The 19576-nt window shown below is 36.7% G+C and overlaps 3 protein-coding genes and 1 pseudogene across 4 annotated transcripts; 1 reads left to right on the top strand and 3 right to left on the bottom strand.

Moving 5' to 3' along the window:
• Positions 1-258: 258 nt before the first annotated feature.
• Positions 259-1599, top strand: LOC130740127 (DNA-directed RNA polymerases I, II, and III subunit RPABC5). The gene is made up of 4 exons (XM_057592635.1): positions 259-403; positions 552-610; positions 1096-1190; positions 1276-1599. Exons 1-4 carry the CDS (start codon positions 368-370, stop codon positions 1299-1301), a joined length of 216 nt encoding a protein of 71 aa, XP_057448618.1. The 5' UTR covers positions 259-367; the 3' UTR covers positions 1302-1599.
• Positions 1600-1864: 265 nt separating this feature from the next.
• Positions 1865-9026, bottom strand: LOC130740126 (probable starch synthase 4, chloroplastic/amyloplastic). 2 transcript variants are annotated; one of them, XM_057592633.1, is made up of 20 exons: positions 8778-9026; positions 8494-8529; positions 8389-8422; positions 8194-8263; positions 7984-8112; positions 7400-7604; positions 7159-7293; positions 6825-6929; positions 6584-6682; positions 5959-6088; positions 5176-5226; positions 4901-5011; positions 4261-4370; positions 3831-3999; positions 3455-3544; positions 3117-3188; positions 2714-2827; positions 2340-2401; positions 2157-2256; positions 1865-2051 (listed from the first exon to the last, which is right to left on the bottom strand). In XM_057592633.1, exons 1-20 carry the CDS (start codon positions 8903-8905, stop codon positions 1932-1934), a joined length of 2070 nt encoding a protein of 689 aa, XP_057448616.1. In that variant the 5' UTR covers positions 8906-9026; the 3' UTR covers positions 1865-1931. The 2 variants fall into 2 exon arrangements, with proteins under 2 accessions (XP_057448616.1, XP_057448617.1); XM_057592634.1 differs by lacking the exon at positions 4901-5011.
• Positions 9027-9226: 200 nt separating this feature from the next.
• LOC130737102 (uncharacterized) lies at positions 9227-11058 on the bottom strand (annotated as a pseudogene).
• Positions 11059-14648: 3590 nt separating this feature from the next.
• On the bottom strand, positions 14649-19374 carry LOC130740125 (uncharacterized). The gene is made up of 10 exons (XM_057592632.1): positions 19218-19374; positions 18657-18706; positions 18294-18544; positions 17922-18039; positions 17396-17470; positions 17190-17313; positions 16555-17081; positions 16294-16442; positions 15409-15495; positions 14649-14918 (listed from the first exon to the last, which is right to left on the bottom strand). Exons 2-10 carry the CDS (start codon positions 18675-18677, stop codon positions 14804-14806), a joined length of 1467 nt encoding a protein of 488 aa, XP_057448615.1. The 5' UTR covers positions 18678-18706; positions 19218-19374; the 3' UTR covers positions 14649-14803.
• Between the last annotated feature and the right edge of the window lie 202 nt (positions 19375-19576).

Below are 19576 nucleotides of genomic sequence, written 5' to 3'. Positions count from 1 at the left end.
ATGCGTGCATCCAATCTTGTATTTTCTCGGATATTCTTCAAATTATTTCTTAATGCAGTATGAATCTTTTCGTAAGAACCCCATAAAAACCTAGATGCTTTAACTTTTAAGCTTATATATAAAAATGATTATTTTAAAATATTTATTTATTTTTACACCAAATAATTTATTATCTAATTACAATTGTCCAAAACAAATTTGTTATTTAGATTCTATTCCATAAATCAAAATCATATTTTCGACCTTATATATATTCATTCTCTCTTTTACCTCACTTCCTACATAAAAGTCAAAGAAGAGTCAAATTCTCTCCTGTTGTGAGCGGCGAAGAAGAGAACGCAGCGGAGGCAACAATCTGCTGAGGAAGATGATCATCCCCGTCCGTTGTTTCACCTGTGGAAAGGTCTTCACTTCCGCCATTACTCTATTTCTTCATTCTTTCACTGCATCTCATTATCAAAACTTCAACACTTTTCCCCTTTTTAACGGTTTTAGGGTTTAGGGTTTTTCGTTAATTTTACACTCAATTGTTTCCTTTTTCTCCTGTTTAGGTCATCGGAAACAAATGGGATCCCTATCTGGATCTTCTGCAGTCTGATTACAGTGAAGGGTGAGTACCCCAACCCCTTTCTTTTCCAATTTATGTGTTAGTTTTTCCAATTTATATTTGATAAGAGACTAAGGATTTGTTTGCATTTGGCATAACTTTTCAAAATGTGATCATCTTTTAAGGGATGTTAGGTACTGTTGTGTATGGATATAGGTCCGTCTCGAAACACAGCTTAATTAAACGCTTATTCACAAGCTATTTTAAAAATTTTATCGAAATAAATTGAAAACAAGCTATATATAAGCATAAGCTCTTTTTCATAAGTTATCTTGAACAACTTATGAAAATAAGCTCAAAACAGCTTATGGTAGGTCGTAAGCTGTTTGCATAAGCTCTCCCAAACACTTACATAAGAGCTTATGCTATCAAATAAGCTCTTCCAAACGGGGCCATAATTGATTGCTGCTGGCTTTTTAGTGTCTACCTCTTGACAGATGTTACTTTTAATATCAGTATAATAATATTGATATAATGATGGATTACAGAGATGCATTGGATGCTTTGGGTCTAGTTCGATATTGTTGTAGGCGCATGCTTATGACCCATGTTGACCTCATCGAGAAGCTGCTGAATTACAACAGTAATTTCTGATCGCTCTATTATTCTTTTTGTGTTCAGTTTTCTGGTTATCATTTGTTTTGTACTGATCATACATTTGGTTGCAGCTCTGGACAAGTCTGATACCAGTTAAGAAGACTCAAGGAATCATATGTGACTGAAGATGTGTCAGTTGCACTGCATGTCAATTACATACCCTTTAAATTGTTTTGCATCAAGTAGGTCTAGTTTGTGTGCTGTGTCAATTTTGGTTGTTGTCCGGTCATGAGACAGGCTATGAATGATATGGTGAAGCTCATGTTTATTTCTTTTTTAAGTTTAGTTAGGGTGATGCAAAACTGTCTTTTGGTATTGATGATGTATACACTGATATGAAAGACCAAATTGTAGAAGACTGTGGCTGGTATCTATAAAATCTAACTGTTTATGAATGCCATAATTGTAGAAAATTGTCTTTCACCCAACTTTTTTCATACAATATAAAACTGACGAGTTTAACTTGAGATTGTATGATTGGTGTTTCCAGAAACCATAGCAATTTTAATTATTAGTTAAGTAATTAGGGATCCAGTTGCAGAGTGGATCCAAGTTTTTTTCCCCAGGAAGGATTCTCTCTTATGGTTGCAGTTAAGTAATCCATGACATTTTTTTCAATTAAAAAATAAATATAATAAAAACTGAAAAATGTCAAAAAAATAAATAAAAACACTTATTTCATACAAGGTATGTTTTACATATACACATAGATGGATACCAAGACACTTCATATATTCTTTATAGCTGAGTAAGCTGCAACATGAACTTCATAGCATTCACCATCCCACGTCAAGTCATGCTTCATTGCTTCCATTATTCTTCGTCTCCACTGTGATGGGTTACTCCTCTACAGCAACATCAAAGTCAATAATCATAACCACATTGGTGAGACCTCACAAGAATAAAGTAAAACTTGAGAGTGAGAAGGGAAAGTCCACCAAAAACTACATACAATTCCATCAATGGCAAGATTAAGAGACATGTTTCTAAAGTTAGAATTAACCAACTGTGAGTACTTTGTTGCCTCGTGGCTCCGATCAAAAGGCATCGTCCTTGCAAGATAAAAATAGTTCAAGAGTTATACAAGTGTGAAGAAAAAACACCATCATCCATCGCACATATTTTGATGGCGTACCTGTTTGTGCTAGCATCAGGGCTAACTGCTATTGGAACTGCTCCATACCTTAAAGCTTTGAGCTACACATTCAATTTATAAAAATGGTATGATTCAGTTGACTAACACACATGAAAATCTCCACTCCAAACAATTTGCTTAGATTATGTTATTGAATAGTACTACATTACAAAAATAAAATAAAGTGCGAGTTGATATTGCAAATTTGCAATTATGCATCAAGGAAAACCACTAGAGCAGATAGAAAAATAAGGTCTTGGTCCAGAAATCAAGCAACTTCCTAGTTGCTAGGAAATCAAATAATATTCTTACATGTACTAGAGGTGCTAATTCATGGAGGAAAAATCACCACTAAGGGAATGTGATGGACTTACAGGGATTTCATCAGTAGGATCAACAAAAGATTGACACAAGATAATGTCGGATCCTGCAAAGAATAAATGCAACAGTTCTTCATTGTATGCAGGGACAAATTTAAGATTACCATCCTGCAGATTTTGAATGGAATGGAAAATCGTTAGGAGCAGCCGTTGCAAGATAAATATTATTAATTGATCTCCCAATAACATAATATCATAATAATGCAACTTTATGACAAGATAAACCAAATAGAAACGTTCATTCCGCTGGATAACAAGCAATGACAAAGATATGCCGATGCAGTTTGATAAAAAAAAATGTAATCTAAATTGCTAATCCTCAATGTTTTGCCACAGTTATTCAACCACTTGCAAGGAATTTAGAGGAAAATGAAAATGAAGTCAGTGTGGGAGCAACCTTGAGTTCCTTTTGAAGTGATTCTACTGCTTGATTCACAACTGAACTTTCACCAATCCCCATTAATATAAACTGCAGAGAATAAATAATTAATCAAAACTGGCTCCAAATAGGAAATCCTCTGGAATTCACTTCTTACAAGGTCTATTTAGATGTGGCCTCATTATATTTTTTCTTCATTAAAAATAAGTAAAGCATGTTCGTCCTATAAGCAAACGGATAAAAATTCATTTGCATACTTCTATGTTTGGAGTTTTTTTCATATCAATAAATAATGAAGTCTTATAAGTTATAAGTAATGCAACTATCTATACATTAAGTTCTGAAGAGGTAGCAACCTGGACTTCATGCTGCTTCTTAGAATTCAAAATGACATCCTTGACCGTTTTCTCATCAAGGTTTGTTCCTTCTGAAAAAATGCATCCAACCTGACAAAAATTTCAGCAATAAGCAGAAAGGCCAAGTAAAAACATCATGGGAAGAATTCTTGACAGCATATATAATTCCAGAAATAAAGGTTACACTATAAGAGAGTGCTCCATATGAAAAACCATTAATTTTGTAAATAGCAAATTCATAGAATCAATAAAAAAAAAAGGTATTTCAAGAATGCTTACAGAGGAACCTAATAAACCATTAAGTTTCTTGCGGTATATATTTGTCATGACACAGAAATAAGAAAAGCTTAATCAAAACAAGGGGTGATCCATTTACAAGAATAGTAGAGGAATTCTCAGATAACCCTAGCTGCTGCAACAATGCAACTTTGCAAACCGATTTTCCATTCATATTTTCAGCATTGAAATTTTCTGGAAGAAAATAGTCTGTTGAAGGATCCCATATTGATTTGTCTACTCCATAAGGACTAATGACCAACTTGTCCCTGCAACCAAATGTAATTTCCACTTTGAATACTAGGAAAAGCCAGAGGGAGAAATCTTCAGTATAAAACCATATTATGCAAACAGCACAAGGTTTATTAATTTAAAATAAATTAACTAACATATATATATATATATATATCAATCAGTCCATTTTCTATGTTAACAATTTCAAGTTAATAAAGATTCGCAAGAAAAGACAAAATAATACCTAATTGAACATTAAAAACAAGATAGGAACAACAATACAACAGCATACTTACCTATGATCATTTAAAGTAGGCTCCAGTTTATGACTCAAACTATGAATAATTGTATGCTTTGGATGGATAGATGACATTATTACAACTCTATTCGAATACACAACTCCCCCCTGCAAATTTTACGAAAGTTATAAGCTGGGATACTAATCTTGAAGTAGCTAACTCTTCATATTAATTAAACTGCAAAAACAAGCATTTATCAGTCCCTTATGATGGGTCTGATAATAATTACTTCAAACCTTCATATTAAATTCTTAATGACTACACAACAAACTTTATAAGCATCACAAACACTACATATTTCTCAGTAGTACAAAGATGGGAAGGCTCTCATTAATGAATGCATGGTGGTTATATTATTGCCTCGGGGACACAAATGTTAAGTATTGTGATTTGTGAATACGATCATTTTCCTATTTTACTTCTAATCATGTGAATCAATTTTGATATTTTGCTATTATTAGGATTGATCTATTTTCTTTCTCGTAGCTTGTCCCTCAGTGTGAGGGAAGGAGTTAAAGTCTCACATAGACAATAAGGGGAAAAAGAAAGCCCCAATGACATTTTCAATACAATCCTGCAATTGTTATAAAGAAAAGAAGTGAATGGAAAGTCAAGAATGAAAGAGTGAAGAGAAAACCTTTAAAATATTGACAAGTTGTGGGTTAGTGTTGTCCTGCAAACGATCAGGGCGATGAAGACTAAAAGGATCAAGCCCACATAAGGCTAATTTTTCTGGTTGCTCAATGCCCTAACATATATGGCATATCCAATAATTACAAGATTAACATGATCAATGTAAAACAAAAGTGTATAACCAACTATATGTAATTTCCTGCAAATTCCAGATGGAAGAAACCAAGATTGAGAAAATTAAATACAAAATGTATATCCAACAGGGCATATGTAACTAGCCTGTGAATTGAAGCCATGGCATGTCAGTAATATTCTGGTTCCTCCAAGTCCCTAAAAAACAAACGATTGATAATATTGCAAATGATTTTTTTCCTAGGTAAATAACCAGAAACAAAAGAATAAGTGACAATAAAGATCTATGCGTCAACATAATATAATCTTCCTTATTTAAATTGTCTCTATGCGCAACAGGTAGAATTCTGCAGAGAATTTGTTTTTTCCAAATAAGTCAAAGCAATTTAAGGGGTAAAAATGATAAAGATGATTATGCCACCAGCCAGTTACTGCAGTTTCCTAATAGCTAAAGGATGGAAGGTTGAAGAAAAGGAACATTTGTAACTGCAACAGCAGACAAGCTCCAAGATTATGCATAGAAAAGGTGACATGGAGCCCCTGAGAAGAATTTAGTGATTGCTTCAATAGGTTTCTGGGGACAGCAAGTATCCAATGGAATGGTCTTCTAAGATGTTTAAAACATAAAACAAACAAAAAAACAAAACCTTGAACTTTCAGGGGTAAGATAGGGTGTATTTTGAGGCCATACGGCACTCAATTTACTCTCCTTTTTGGCAGAGTTGTTCTCCATGAATCAGAAAACAGTACAGTCTTTGAAGTTGATGTGCATGTTGAACAGAATATTTCAAAATTGATTTTTTTCTTGTTTAAGTTACTGTATCACCTGCCATCACAGCCAATATTCTCCAAATTGTTTCTCACATTAACAAGGCTTTCATACCAATTGAAAAGATTTACAAATTAAATTACGAAATTAAGAGCAGAAACCTTGTTAACAAATATATCCCAGAAAAGGGGACCAACAATGGCAGTCTCCCAGTTATGTAGGTGCAATACATCTGGCTGCTTCTCACATTTAACTATATAGTCCAGAGAGGCACGGCAAAAATACAAGAACCTGGTGGCAGGATAAGATATCACATCAAGATTATTGAAAAATCCCGTACGCCATAATAAAGGAAAACCTTAATTTGATCAGATTTTACTTTCATCCCATTTATATGAAGAAAGTAAGGCTCTGATGAGATGATACCGATAACTATCAGAGTATGCATTCTATTTCTCTCTTTGAACATAGTTTGAGACTTTGAGTGCACAAAAAATGTGGTTATAATGGGTTCCAAAATTGTATTATTAAGTTGTCCCCCCTGGCATTTTATAGCAATAGAACAACACTTAAGTATATATTGTCAAGCTCGAAAACTCACATTTGAATTAAGTGCCCTACTCCTACTGTCCAGTCTCTAATTTTAATTCCTAAATACATTAATTTTCCCCTAAAGAGCATTTCAAATTATTTGATCTGCCATATATAAACTTCAAATTTTAAGTATTTCTTTTTCATCCCAAAAAAAGACATGTAGGTAATCATTACAGATATTATTTCATTCACCTTTCAAAATCATCTGGGTAGCCATATATCATCTCACGGCTGAAAAAGGATGAATAGTGCAATGGCTCGATCAAAGTGACTCCAATGCCACAAACAACACTGTCATACACTAAGGGTAAGTTTAAAGGAAAGCAGTATTAGTAGATTTTAAGAAGGAAACAAGACATGAAACTTTATCTCTAATGTTTTTCATTAGTTATTTTATCACCACCAGTACATAGGCAAACAAAGCCAAACTAACCCAGTCCAAATTCTGTTTCCATGTAATTGACCATCAAAATATGAGTAAGCCACTGCATTAACTTCACGCAACCCTTGCACCTCAGCTAGATTTAAGCATGCATACCTATATGGAAGGTAAACACAAGCCGAATTAAGGAATTATAAATACCAGGAAGCTATTGTCTAGAGTCTCAAGAGTCAAGACTACTACAGGAATAGAATAATAGTCATTTAATGCTTCTATACAGAGCAGAATAGATTAAGAAGTCTCAGACACATTTTGGTTGACAACTAATCGAAAGGAATAACAGATGAAACAAGTAAAATAAAAAGGAAATAAATTTCTTAATTACTTGGGTAATATAACCTCCACAAGGTAGCCCTTTCTTTGAAGTGCACGAGATATGCCAGTCACATACGATGCTACAGATCCTATAGGGACCAATGGTGTCATTTCTGTGCAAATGTGAATAATATGAAAACCATTCCTGAATGAAGTTGATACAACAAAGAACAATCAGATCATAAGAAATCTGTCAGAGAAATGAGGTTTAAATATGAAATATAAAGTGAACAGAAGCAGGAAGGATATACTTTTTGCTTTGATCTGAAAAGTGACGAAGTTCTCCCAGAAGTTGAGAGTCACTTTTCTGTGATATGGCATTAAAAAAATTAGCAACACTAACTCTGCGGCTCGCCACCGAACTTCTTAATTTAGATGCCTCTCCAGGGCTAATCAAGCTGCTAAGGACCATTGAGTCTATCCGAAGCAGCAATTCTGAACAAATTGACAGTTTATCTACAAAAGACCAAAAAAAACCTTAGTCCAATTAATCATCTACTGATTAAGTTTAGACTTCTAAAATAGTTCTATTGTGGCAAAGATCAGATTCATAATATATTTCTATGAGAATAACACATAATTCAACACTGTTGGCACAAATGTCGCAAGACAATATGTAATTCCATATATCAGCAGTAACTAAGTTTCCATATAAAGATTCTTAAGATTTTTCCTAAATCAAATAGAAAATGTAATCAGAAGAGAAGGAAAACAGAATAATATATCCTGTTTAAGGAATTGCGGCAAATATGCACTAATCTTTAGTAGTATAGTTGACCAAATATGTTGTACTTGTATGATGTAGAAAAACAGATGATATGATGCAATTGATTACCTTTACCAGCATCTGCCTGCTTTTCTACTTCCAACTTCTTTATCTTATTGAGCAGCAACTGATTTTCTTCGTTTGTTTTGTTAAGTTCCTCAATGGCCACAAGCCGTTGGTTGTTCAAGTATAATATGTCTGCATGCAACAAGAAAATCACATTAATTTATTAAACATTCATCTACAAAGAAAAATTATAACTGAGGTGAAAGAACTAACTTTGCTGAGCCTCTCTGAACAATTGCCAAATATTACCACGTTTCTTGTTCTGGTGATCCCCAGATATGGGCTAAAATAAAACAAAACAATAAGTAGGGAATTGAAATACTTGAGAAATAAGGAAAGAGGAGAGTAAAATTGAAAGTTGAAAGAACACAACAGAACATGTTTGAGTTTGAAACAAAAGTAACATACCTTGGACATGTCCTCATTTTTACTATCCTCTAACCTAAGACACAGCAAATTCAGAAATACAGTAAAAATAATCATGTGAAGAAAAAAATCGAATTCGAAGGTTACCTTTTTTTATGTAAGCCTTTGGCATCTCCACTATTTCTGAAAATATGTCACAAGAATCAAACAGGAAGAAGAGGTAAAAAACTAATAATTAAATCTTGAATCATTAGTGAGACGACCTAGATAAATTCTGAACGATCAATGCAAATTTTTTCTGGCTAGAGACTTGGAAGTGGAAATTCAAGGACACCCCATTACAAAAATGAATGTAAAATATACAATACAAGAAGGATTGGGAAAGAGAGCAAAGTGTACGTGTGTCTGTGAAGTGGGGTTAAGAGACTGACCTGAGACAAAACAGAGGAGAATTATTAGGTGCAGTGTGTTTGGGTTTAGAGATGGAGGAGGAGGAGGAGGAGGAGGGAAGAGGAAGGCGAAGAGTGAGGGGCATGAAGAATGTCCCCATGGCCGCCATATCCTGATTTCAGCGCCACCGGCCAGTTTCAGGAGTATGTGATGCAGCAAGTGCACCCGTGTGTGTCCATTAGTGAGTGAGTGAGTGTAAGCATCGCATGTCATGAGTCATGGAATCCAAACCTGTTGTCATCAATGTTTCATATGAAACTACGTACGGCCAAAAAAGACACGACAACTTGCCAACTAGATAACACTAGCTCCAACACAGTGCTCAGAATTTTGTGAACCGTGAATTAGTCCTATGAACATAATACTCAACACACTAATGGACACTCCAACCCACAATTTCTTATCTGGTTTCTTAACACACTATTCAGCACTATTCAGCACTATTTCTGTGGGCCCTGTCTGCCACATCAGACTTAAGAAACTCCTAAGAAACTGAAGCAGATTTTGCTCCAACCCATGGTTTCTTAAATTACTATTTGAAGGGTCTCACCCGTGTCCCACCATACAACATAAATTAATAATATTTATTTTCACTCAATTTAGATTGAAAATTTAATACTAAATCAATACTTCAACTTAAAAATAATTTAATTAAAATTAATACGAATTTAATTTAAATTTACTTAATATTTAAAACAATTAAATTTAAATATCGGCATGTTAACTTGAAACAAAAATAAAAAAGTACATTGTGTTATTTCTAGCAAAAACAATTTTATTGAATGATAGAAATAAAGACGAAAGAAAATACATGACAATGAAAAATAAGCAACAATACATTTGAAATGAAATACATAATAATACTTGAAGGTTAATTTTCATTATTCTCGTTTTCGGGAACAAGTCTGCTTGAAGCTGGTGATGAATTGACCTATCAATTTGATGTGCTCTTCTTTCCAAGATATTTCTAAAAGCGGGAATAGGACCACTTGCTACTTCAGCATCCAATATGTCATTATTGACCTGATCATAAACAAAATTACCTCGGTACGTGTTGCGCTCATCTTCAACAATCATGTTGTGCAATATGATGCAAGCATACATTATTGACTTCATCTCATTCGGATGCCAAAAGCGTGATGGACCACGAACTATTGCAAACCGAGATTGGAGAACGCCGAATGCACGTTCAACGTCCTTTCTTGCTCCTTCTTGTCTTTTCGCAAATTTTTGCCTTTTTTCTCCTTGCGGCATTGGGATGGTCTTCACAAATGTAGCCCACGGGGGATAGATACCGTCTGCTAGATAGTATCCCATGTTATACATTGTTCCATTCACGCTAAAGTTCACCATGGGAGCATTTCCACTCAAAACCTCATTGAAAACCGGAGATTGATTTAGCACATTAATGTCATTGTTAGAACCTGCAATGCCAAAAAATGCATGCCAAATCCACAAGTCTTGTGATGCCACTGCTTCAAGCATGATTGTGGGCTTTCCATGATCACCTCGGGTGAATTGACCTTTCCACGCAACTGGACAATTCTTCCATTCCCAATGCATACAATCAATAGAACCCAACATACCTGGAAATCCACGAGACTCGCCCCATTGAAGTAAGCGGGTAATGTCTTCCTGGTTCGGGCGCCTCAAGTATGTTTCACCAAATACTGCACACACACACCTTCCACAAAATTCTTTAAGCACTCAATTGCAGTACTTTCACCAATTCGAACGTACTCGTCAACACTGTCAGCAGGTGATCCGTACGCCAACATACGAATAGCGGCGGTGCACTTTTGTAATGGTGACAGGCCTTATCTTCCAACTGCATCGACAGACATTAAAAAGTACGGGTCATGAGACCCAAGGGCCCCTACAATTCTGAGGAACACATGCTTTCGCATTCGAAACCTTCGTCGGAAAAGCTCTTCCGTGTACACAGGATTTTCGGAGAAGTAGTCATTCCACAACCGCTCGTTCCCAGCTTCACGATCTCTCTCTATCACCTTTCTTGTTCTCTTGGGCCTAACGGTGTTGGCACGTCGTTGATAAAACTCCATCTCCTCCTGCATCATATCTTCTATAGTCGTGTCATTGATAAGTTCGTCAATGACAACGTCGTAAATGTCCAAGTCGGCCATATTGTTTGGATCCATTCTATGACATAATGAGAAACTATCAGTGTAATTGGATAGGAGGAAGACAATATGAGAGGACAAAACAACTCTTGAATGTTGAGATGAATGAAATATGACATGTATAAATAAGAGAAACAACAACGGCTATATTCTCCAACGGCTATATTCCACAACGGCTATATTCTCCAACGGCTATATTCCCCAACGGCTATATTCTACAACGGCTATATTCCCCAACGGCTATATTCTCCAACGGCTATATTCCCCAACGGCTATATTCTCGAACGACTATATTCCCCAACGACTATATAGAACACATAAGTAGAAACGCAGTACACATTAAGAAAAATTCGAATACTGAAATTACAACATTAATGCAGAATACATAAGTAGAAATGCTAAAATTACAACACTGATGCAATACACATAAGTAGAAATGCTAAAATTACAACACTAATGCAGAATCAATAAGTAGAAATGCTAAAATCACAACATTGGCACACGCTAAGAAAGACAACAACAAGAATTAAGACATTCCTAGTTCTTTCATGGCGAATTCAACTAGGCGCTGATGCGTTGCTAACTGCACCTCGTTCATTTCAGATGTGTCCTCCATAAGGATATCTTTGTATTCCTTCAATAACCGCGCCTTTTGAAGTTTGTTTTTTTCCTTTCTCACCTCCAGTTCTTCAGTCTTGAGCTTCTCAAAACTCGCAAGGAATCCCAGTTTAGCTTTCCCGATGGCTATCATCTCGGAGTTAGGAACATAATCGAGATCGCTTGAAGCTGTGTCTCCTACTTGGGCCTTCCTTTTCTGGTTCTTTTTTCCCAACGGGCGGGTTGCTGGTTGTGTGGCCTCATATTCGTCGCCCTCGATTGATGCACTCCGGTCAGACGATGTTGCATACACCCTATCTACTGACTTCTTCTGCCTCGTTGAACTGGTTGTCATAAATGTTCCCTTCCACTTTGGTTCATCCTTCACCAACCGCCATTCATTCTCATGTTTGAAATCTTTACCCGTATCTACATGATATAATTGATGCGCCGTAGCCATGATGTCCTTATCTGAGTGTCCACTTTTCCAATGATTGACGGCTTTAGTGTGGCAACCAACAAATTTTTGAAGATCAGCATTCAATTTATTAAAATGAGATTTCAGGGATAACCATGTCCTCGAAGGAGAGGCATCGTCGCGGTACTCCTCATATTGGGCTCGAATCTTATTCCATAACAAATCTGACTTTTGCTCATTTCCCACGACCCGATCGGTAGAAACGTTGAGCCATGACTGAAGAAGAAGTATATTATCTTTACCACTCCATTTGGTGCGTTTCTTTCCGGATTCTTCAAGATCAATATCATCTAGACCTCGTTGAGTAGAAAATTCAGGCTCCTCGGGCATAGCCTCACATTGTGTACTTGAGACTTTTGAACTACTGCTGCTACCAGTAGGAGGTGCTTGGCATTGTGGTGGATACATGCAATATTGTGGATTGTTTGGATAAGACATTTGTGATGGATATGATCCCATTTGACCCTGAGGTTGGTTTTGATGGTAGAACGATTGTGGAAACATTTGATACGAAGGATTTTGAACATTACCACCGGTGTGAGGAGGTTGGTTTTGAGGGTGACACATCTGCGGATGTTGGCTTTGTGGTTGATACATTTGCGGATGTGGGTTTTGTTGTTGGAACATCGGCATAGGTTGGCTTTGCGGGCGAATCACCTGCGAATGTTGGTTTTGTTGTTGGAACACCATCATAGGTTGGCTTTGCGGGTGAATCATCTGCGGAGGTTGGTTTTGTGGCGGAAACATAGGCGAAGGTTGCAAACCTTCACTTGTAGGAGGTGTTTCATTGTCGAGCAGTGGATAATATTGCTCATAAGGATTAGACATTGTGAGAAATTTGAGAATTTTTGGACAAGAGAGAAATTGTGGGAGTAAATGTTGGTGTTTCAAATGGTCTACTGCACTATATATAAGGTAAAGAATCTGAGAATTGAAAAAACGGTCGGAGAATTGAAAAAACGGTCAGAAAACGGGCAGAAAAACCGGTCAATTTAAAAAAATTCAAAAAAAAAAAAGCCCAAACGGGCAGAAAACCGGCACCAGCCGGTGGGATGACCGGCTCAGCCGGTCACCCACTATATAATCTACTTTTCCTCCCTCACTCTCCATTCTAACCCTAGTCGCTCCTCTCTTCTTCCTCTCTTCTCTCACGCAGCTTCTTCTTCAACCTCTCTTCTCCTTCGTCCTCTTCTTCTGCAACCTCACCAACCGATCACCAAACATCACCAACCGATCACCTGCGTCCTCTTCTTCTCCTTCGTCCTCTTCTTCTCCTTCGTCCTCTTCTTCTTCCTCACCAAACCCTCCTCACCGCCACCTCACGGCCTCCTCACCCTCCTCACCCTCACCACCGCCACCTCACGGCCTCCTCACCCTCACCACCCTCCTCACCGCCACCTAACACCCACAACCTCAAACAAAACCCACCTCTCCGCCACCAAACACCCACAACCACAACCACAACCAAAACCACCTCACCGCCACTGACCCGCCACCAAACAACCTTCACCGCCACCAAAACCGCCTCATCACCTCCTCACCGCAACCAAAACACACCCCAGCCGCCACCAAAGCTTCAATCTCGACCCAAATCGCCCCTCAAGCACTGGATCGGAGACATGCAAGCCTTCCTCAAGGGCCACCCTCTGCCACCGCCACCAGATCAGAGAAAAACAACCGGATCAAGCAAAAATTTATTGTAATTTTTTTCCTTACACCCTTCAGCTTCTGTAATTTTTTTTTTCCATTTTTCTTTGTAAAAATTTATTTTTCTGAAGCTTTGTAATTATTGTTTGAATAAAATTGTAGTAGTTCATACAATCTGTTAACCCTGTTTCTTCCCTCTTTTTCTTAGCTAAGAAATCGGATGGAACCCTGCTCCAATGGGTAAGAAACTGGCCCTTGGTTTCTTAGCACCTCCAACCTGGTTAAGAAACCAGCGTTGGAGTTGCTCTAATTGGGATTGGTTTATTTTCAATTTTCATAACACATTTATTAATGTTTAGCTTTTTAAAAAATAAATCAATCTCGAAAAATGTATTAGAGTGCGCTATAACATACAACGGTTAATGTACTTACTAGTAGTATTTTTCTTTTATGCATGGAGACACTTCCTCAATCCAAACAACATTGTTCAAACGAGAAGAAAAAAAAGACTATTGAAATGGTAAACACAATTACCAAAATGACGAATAAAATGAGGAGATGGAGCAATGGGTTTAGACTTCAGACATACAATTAGTTGATTAAAATGAACAATTAATATTATAGTACCATATTTACCCTTCATTCAATTTGATGTCTGTGTACAATCTAGATGAATTAGATTTTTCATACTTAACTTTGCTAGTTAGTAAAATTGGAAATTTGAAAAAGAAACCATTATAATCATTGATAAAACAAACAATTAAAACCTTCATAAAAACTTGGAGGGCGGACTAAAGATTTTGCTGCTGGTTTTTCACTTGTGCAGTTGTGCTAGAAATTGAACTCATGACATGGAGAATTTTATTTCAACAATTGCCACGTGGGCCAATATTGTTAATTATCAAAGGTAACTCATTATAGCTGTATGATTGATACTACTAAAACAACTATACCAGCAGCATAATTTATTAAATAAACACCACTTCCACTTCAAGGTAATTCAGACTGATACCAAATTAGAATATGGACAATTATATTCTCTATCATCATCAATGAATTGACAAATCAAAATCTTATAATCAAAGAGCTTGGTACAAAGAAATTTTGATTTCCAAAAATGAACCAAACAGTAACATTGATATTACTAATCGTCAACCCTACGCTTCTTAAACTTGGCCATCCGTCGTCTCCGTTCTCTTTCCTCCTGCTCTTCTATCAACCTAAGCTGCTCCTCATCCTCCTTTTTAGCAATTAGTGCACTGCGTGCATACAGTACAAAACCATCAGCACCATAAAAAATTGCTTTTTTGCTACTTTATGTGGAGATAAAAGAAACAATATTGAGAAATGTAATCATTAACATTTATAAAGCAATCAATCAAATCTAAATTAAACAAAGTCTGATGCGGCAGGATTTGTAAGAGAATTAATTATAGAACATCAGGATAAAGTAATGAATGCATTAGTCTCAGAATATTAGCAGGAAAATAGTTAGCCAGATTAGACTTACTCTTTATGCAACGAAAAAGTAAGCTGCGACAGAAAAAATAAGCTTTATGCAGTCCACCAATAAATAAAAGGTTGTGCAGTTATGAACATAAATAGATAGAGAATGCCCACTTTTCGAAAGAAATAGAAGAAAGGTTTTTGTTCAAACATAAAGTTTCGTGTTCAACTTAAAAAAACACAGAAGTATGATTGAATAACAAGTAAATATCATAGTATGATTTTAATCTTAAGGAAACCAACCTCCTCTTTTCCTCCCTCATGATTTCATCAAAGCCTGCCTCCATGTTATCATCGTCATCATCTCCAACAAACTTATTGGGGTTGTAACTGCGAAGAATTCGACAAAATGAGCATCATAAAAATCAAAAGTATGAGAAGCAATGTTCAGTGATTAGAAATGACTCACATTCAGAAATCATACAATAATCAATACAGCAACATTAAGCACCACCAGAAAAAAAAAATTATTTCACTAATTACTAGCAGGAATGTTCAATCCAAACACATGAAGAATTCAGGATCTGAAGTCTGAACGTTTTACAGCCAAACCTGACTTTACAGTTAACTCCTTATAAGAATATTCTGATCTACCCCAACTATCCAATATGGGCCAGTCAACAATTCAAAACATTTGTATTCAGTAGTATACAAATGAATTCCTACCTCAGTAACTTATAAGCTTCATCTGATAACGGTAATTTATTGTTTATCAATGAGGACATACATCAATAGTAATTCAAAATTTCATAAGGTGAGAATTGCCAAAACCTTTAAAAGCTCTACTTTGGACATGTCTCTAATCAATGTGTAATCTCAACAGTCTCAACACGCCCCTCTTGCCCAAAACCAGAGACATCTAGAAGGTGAAATTTATGAACTCAACCCTAAAAGCTAACTCGAGTGAGATTACCCTTACGCCGAAGGCCGGACAGCGTGAAGTTACATCTACAGGTAGCCCATTTAAGGGTGGCCCTATAAATGGCTTGAGCTAGGCCCAACTATACCCAAAGCTAGTTCATAAGGTGAGGATTGCCAAAACCTCTAAGTGTTACTTTGTCCAATAGAAAGAGCACAAACAGAAAATCAAGATTATCTACATATGAATAGAAAACTTAAAAAGCTTACTTAAACATTGATCTGATCATATTGCGATAATCCATTCCATCATCCTCATCCTCATCCTCATCAGGATGTCGCTTCCCAACCTTATTCTTTGGACGGTGAACTGGCAAATCTGAACGCTTTGGAATTTGTTTAAGTGGTGGCTTATTTACCTGTCAAGCAGATAAACATATCTCCATAAGAAGCAATGAAAAAAATTGAAGGGGAAAAACTCATCCAGACCTTAACACTATTCACATGTGCTATGAATATAGAATCACACACCTGAGCTCTTGATGATGCCACTGGTTGTTTAGGTACCATTTTTGGTTTATTTTGGTCTCGTGAGTCTTTTCTTTGATCCACGATCTGTTTTGGAGCAGATGAATGCACCTTCGAAGGGAGTGGTTTATTTTGTACACGTACGTCTCTTCTCTGTTCCACGAACTGTTTTGGAGCAGATGAATTCAACTTCGAAGGGAGTGGTTTCTGCACACCATTTACAGACCTTTTCATACCAAGTGTGGATGATTTATTCCCCATGGTACTTGCAGGCATCTTTGAAGGCAACTGTTTTGACACCACTGGCCGGCCTGGTCCAATCCCACTGTTGCTACCAAGCTGTTTTCTAGAATCTACTGATGCCATACCGGACTTATTGGTATCACTTAATTTACAACTGGGCCCTGATTTAGGAACTGAATGACCAGCACCCACAGCAGGTTTCCGGTTCTCACCACTGCCACGAGCAGGCTTGCCGCCATTGATCAAAGGTTGTTTGATCATCCTAGCAACTTGAGCTGGGCGTCCCTCTTAAAAACATACAAAAGCCCTGTATAAGTTTACTTGAATTACAGTGAAATATATTCTAACCCCAACAATCAAAGACCACACAAACACACAACCAAGCAGCAATTTACCTGAATTGTGTACGGATGTATTCCGAGATGGGAGTTCTTTAGCTGGAGCTGGAAGCTCTGCATCATCAGACATAAGAAATGAATAATCTCTAGTGTCCTTGACTGTCTGAGCTTTAATCTTGGTCTGCATGAGCACAACCGTTCATCAGTGGAAGATGCTGATTAAAAAGTTACAAGTTACAAGTTTTTACGAATAGCTACAGTACCTCACTAACTTTGGGTGGCTGTTTATGAGATGAAGGCTTCATTACTCCATTAGACACTTTCTTCACATTTTTGTTCTGCAGAAAAGATTATTATGAGAAAGCTGCATAACTTAAGTACAGGAAACAAAAACATTAAAGAAAATCTAATTGCAGCATATTCCAGTGGAAGTGAAAGCAATGGGTGAATAGCATTGAGCAAAACTAGACAAAGGTATGAACCATGAAAATTCATTTAAGCATCCATCTTACAATATGATGGCCGGCAAAAGCAGAAAAGGAGTCGTAATATATTTAAGCTGATCGATTTGTTTACGTAACTATTGTGCTTTCGTTTATTAGTTTGATTTTAGGGTGCATTAGTGATAGGAAAAGATGTCAGTAGACACAAGATCCAAAGCAGTAAATTTACCGCACATGAGATGCCATTTTAAAAAAATACATAACAACTTGAAATGAAGATCAATAACAGAACTTCACAAGAAAATATTTAAAGAGAATGCAAAATAAAGAGGAAATGAATACATACAACGTGTGACGTGTTAGAGAGCCTAGACTGCAAATGCTGGTTTTCTAACAATGACTTGCTCTCTTGGATTACTCTTGGTGCAATAACTGGTTGAGAAGGGCCAAAAAAGGACCCAAAGCTGCATATAACAAGAAGAAGATTGAGCAAGATACTTTTGAATATTGATAGAGAGCCCAAAGCATGCATTATTATTCAAGAAGTTTCACATGACAAAATCTGCAGCCTTAATTTCAATGTAAGTAAGTTACAGACAGGAAATAGAAAATATCTGAAAAACAAAGAAAAGGATGCAAACTCATTTAAAAGATGGTGGTTTTGTTAATGTCAAGCATATGACTATTTGTATGGTTAAAAGATGGTGGCACAACTCACTTATCATTAGGAAGCTTCTTCTTTGTAGCACTACAATCTTTAAGGGAAGCACTATTCTCCTTCCTTAACTGCTTTCTATGATTTTCTTTCAACTTCTGCCTCAACCCAAGGTATTCTATTTCTTCCTTTGTAGGCTGACGAGGCGGCGCTTCTACGTATTCTTCCCCTTCGTCTTCTTCATATTCATCTTCTTCATATTCATCCCCTTCCTCCTGTTGTTCAGACTCATATCCATCGTAATCATTGAGCTCCTGCAGACAATAATCAGGAGACAAAAACACAGCATCGGTCAGTAAAAAATCGAAGCGGAATACAAAAAAACAATAACAGGAATCTCAATTCTTATAAGTTGAGAATGCTTACATCTCTATCATAGCCCCGCATTGCGATTTCATGTAGAGCTAGACAATCAGCTGTTACAAAATATTAAGAGATTAATTAGCAAGTTAGATCGATCAAAATTCAAAAACCCGTTCTGCTAGTACCACCGACACACAACGAAGTTCAAATTAGGGTTAGCTTGAAAGTTGAAATTCGCAGCCACTGTAACTGACAGTGCTAACATAAAGAGGAAAATCAAATCAAACCCAATACCCCAGCAAAAAAAAGTTGCAAAATTTCATGAAAAATACTGAAATTAGGGTTAAAAGGGGGGAAATTCGCTAGAATTAAAAAATTAAAAATCCATGCTAGATTGATTGATTGTTCACCGAATTGACATAGCAGCGGACTGAATTGAAAGCTCGTGCGGTCAAAAACAATGAAAAAAATCGTATAATCAGATGCAATCGCAGGGAGTGGGAAATTGGGGGAAATTGACGAAAGAGAGAATCAAAATTCGCGTGAATTGAGAGGGTATGGTGAGGAAGTGATTGTGAAGAAGGGGGGAATTGAAGATGGGGAATTGGGGAAGAGAACGCGTACCTTGATTTGATGTGTGGAATTCGCAGCGCGATGTGAATGATGATTGTCGAGATTAGGGCACAAACAAGGGAGAAGAAAGAAGTGGGAGGGGAAGGTCGTTTTTTATTTTATTGTTCCAGAAATTTCCATTCCCCCCAACACTTTCCCACAACGTTCCACAGGTATAAGGGTTACGAGTGTCTTTGGGCCTTTCTACACTGGCCCATTCAGACAAAATAAATAAACAAGATTTATCTGCTGAATCCATTGGGGTAATTAATTAGCTAATTAATTTTTTTTACATCGAAAAGAAAAATTGCGACTTTGGGATCACTGGATCTTCCACTCCCGAACATATGTGTCAAACTCAACTCTTATCA

This window comes from Lotus japonicus, chromosome 2 (assembly GCF_012489685.1).
Source record: "Lotus japonicus ecotype B-129 chromosome 2, LjGifu_v1.2".
NCBI classification, from domain to species: Eukaryota; Viridiplantae; Streptophyta; class Magnoliopsida; order Fabales; family Fabaceae; genus Lotus; species Lotus japonicus.
This window is presented reverse-complemented; position numbering and strand designations above follow the sequence as displayed.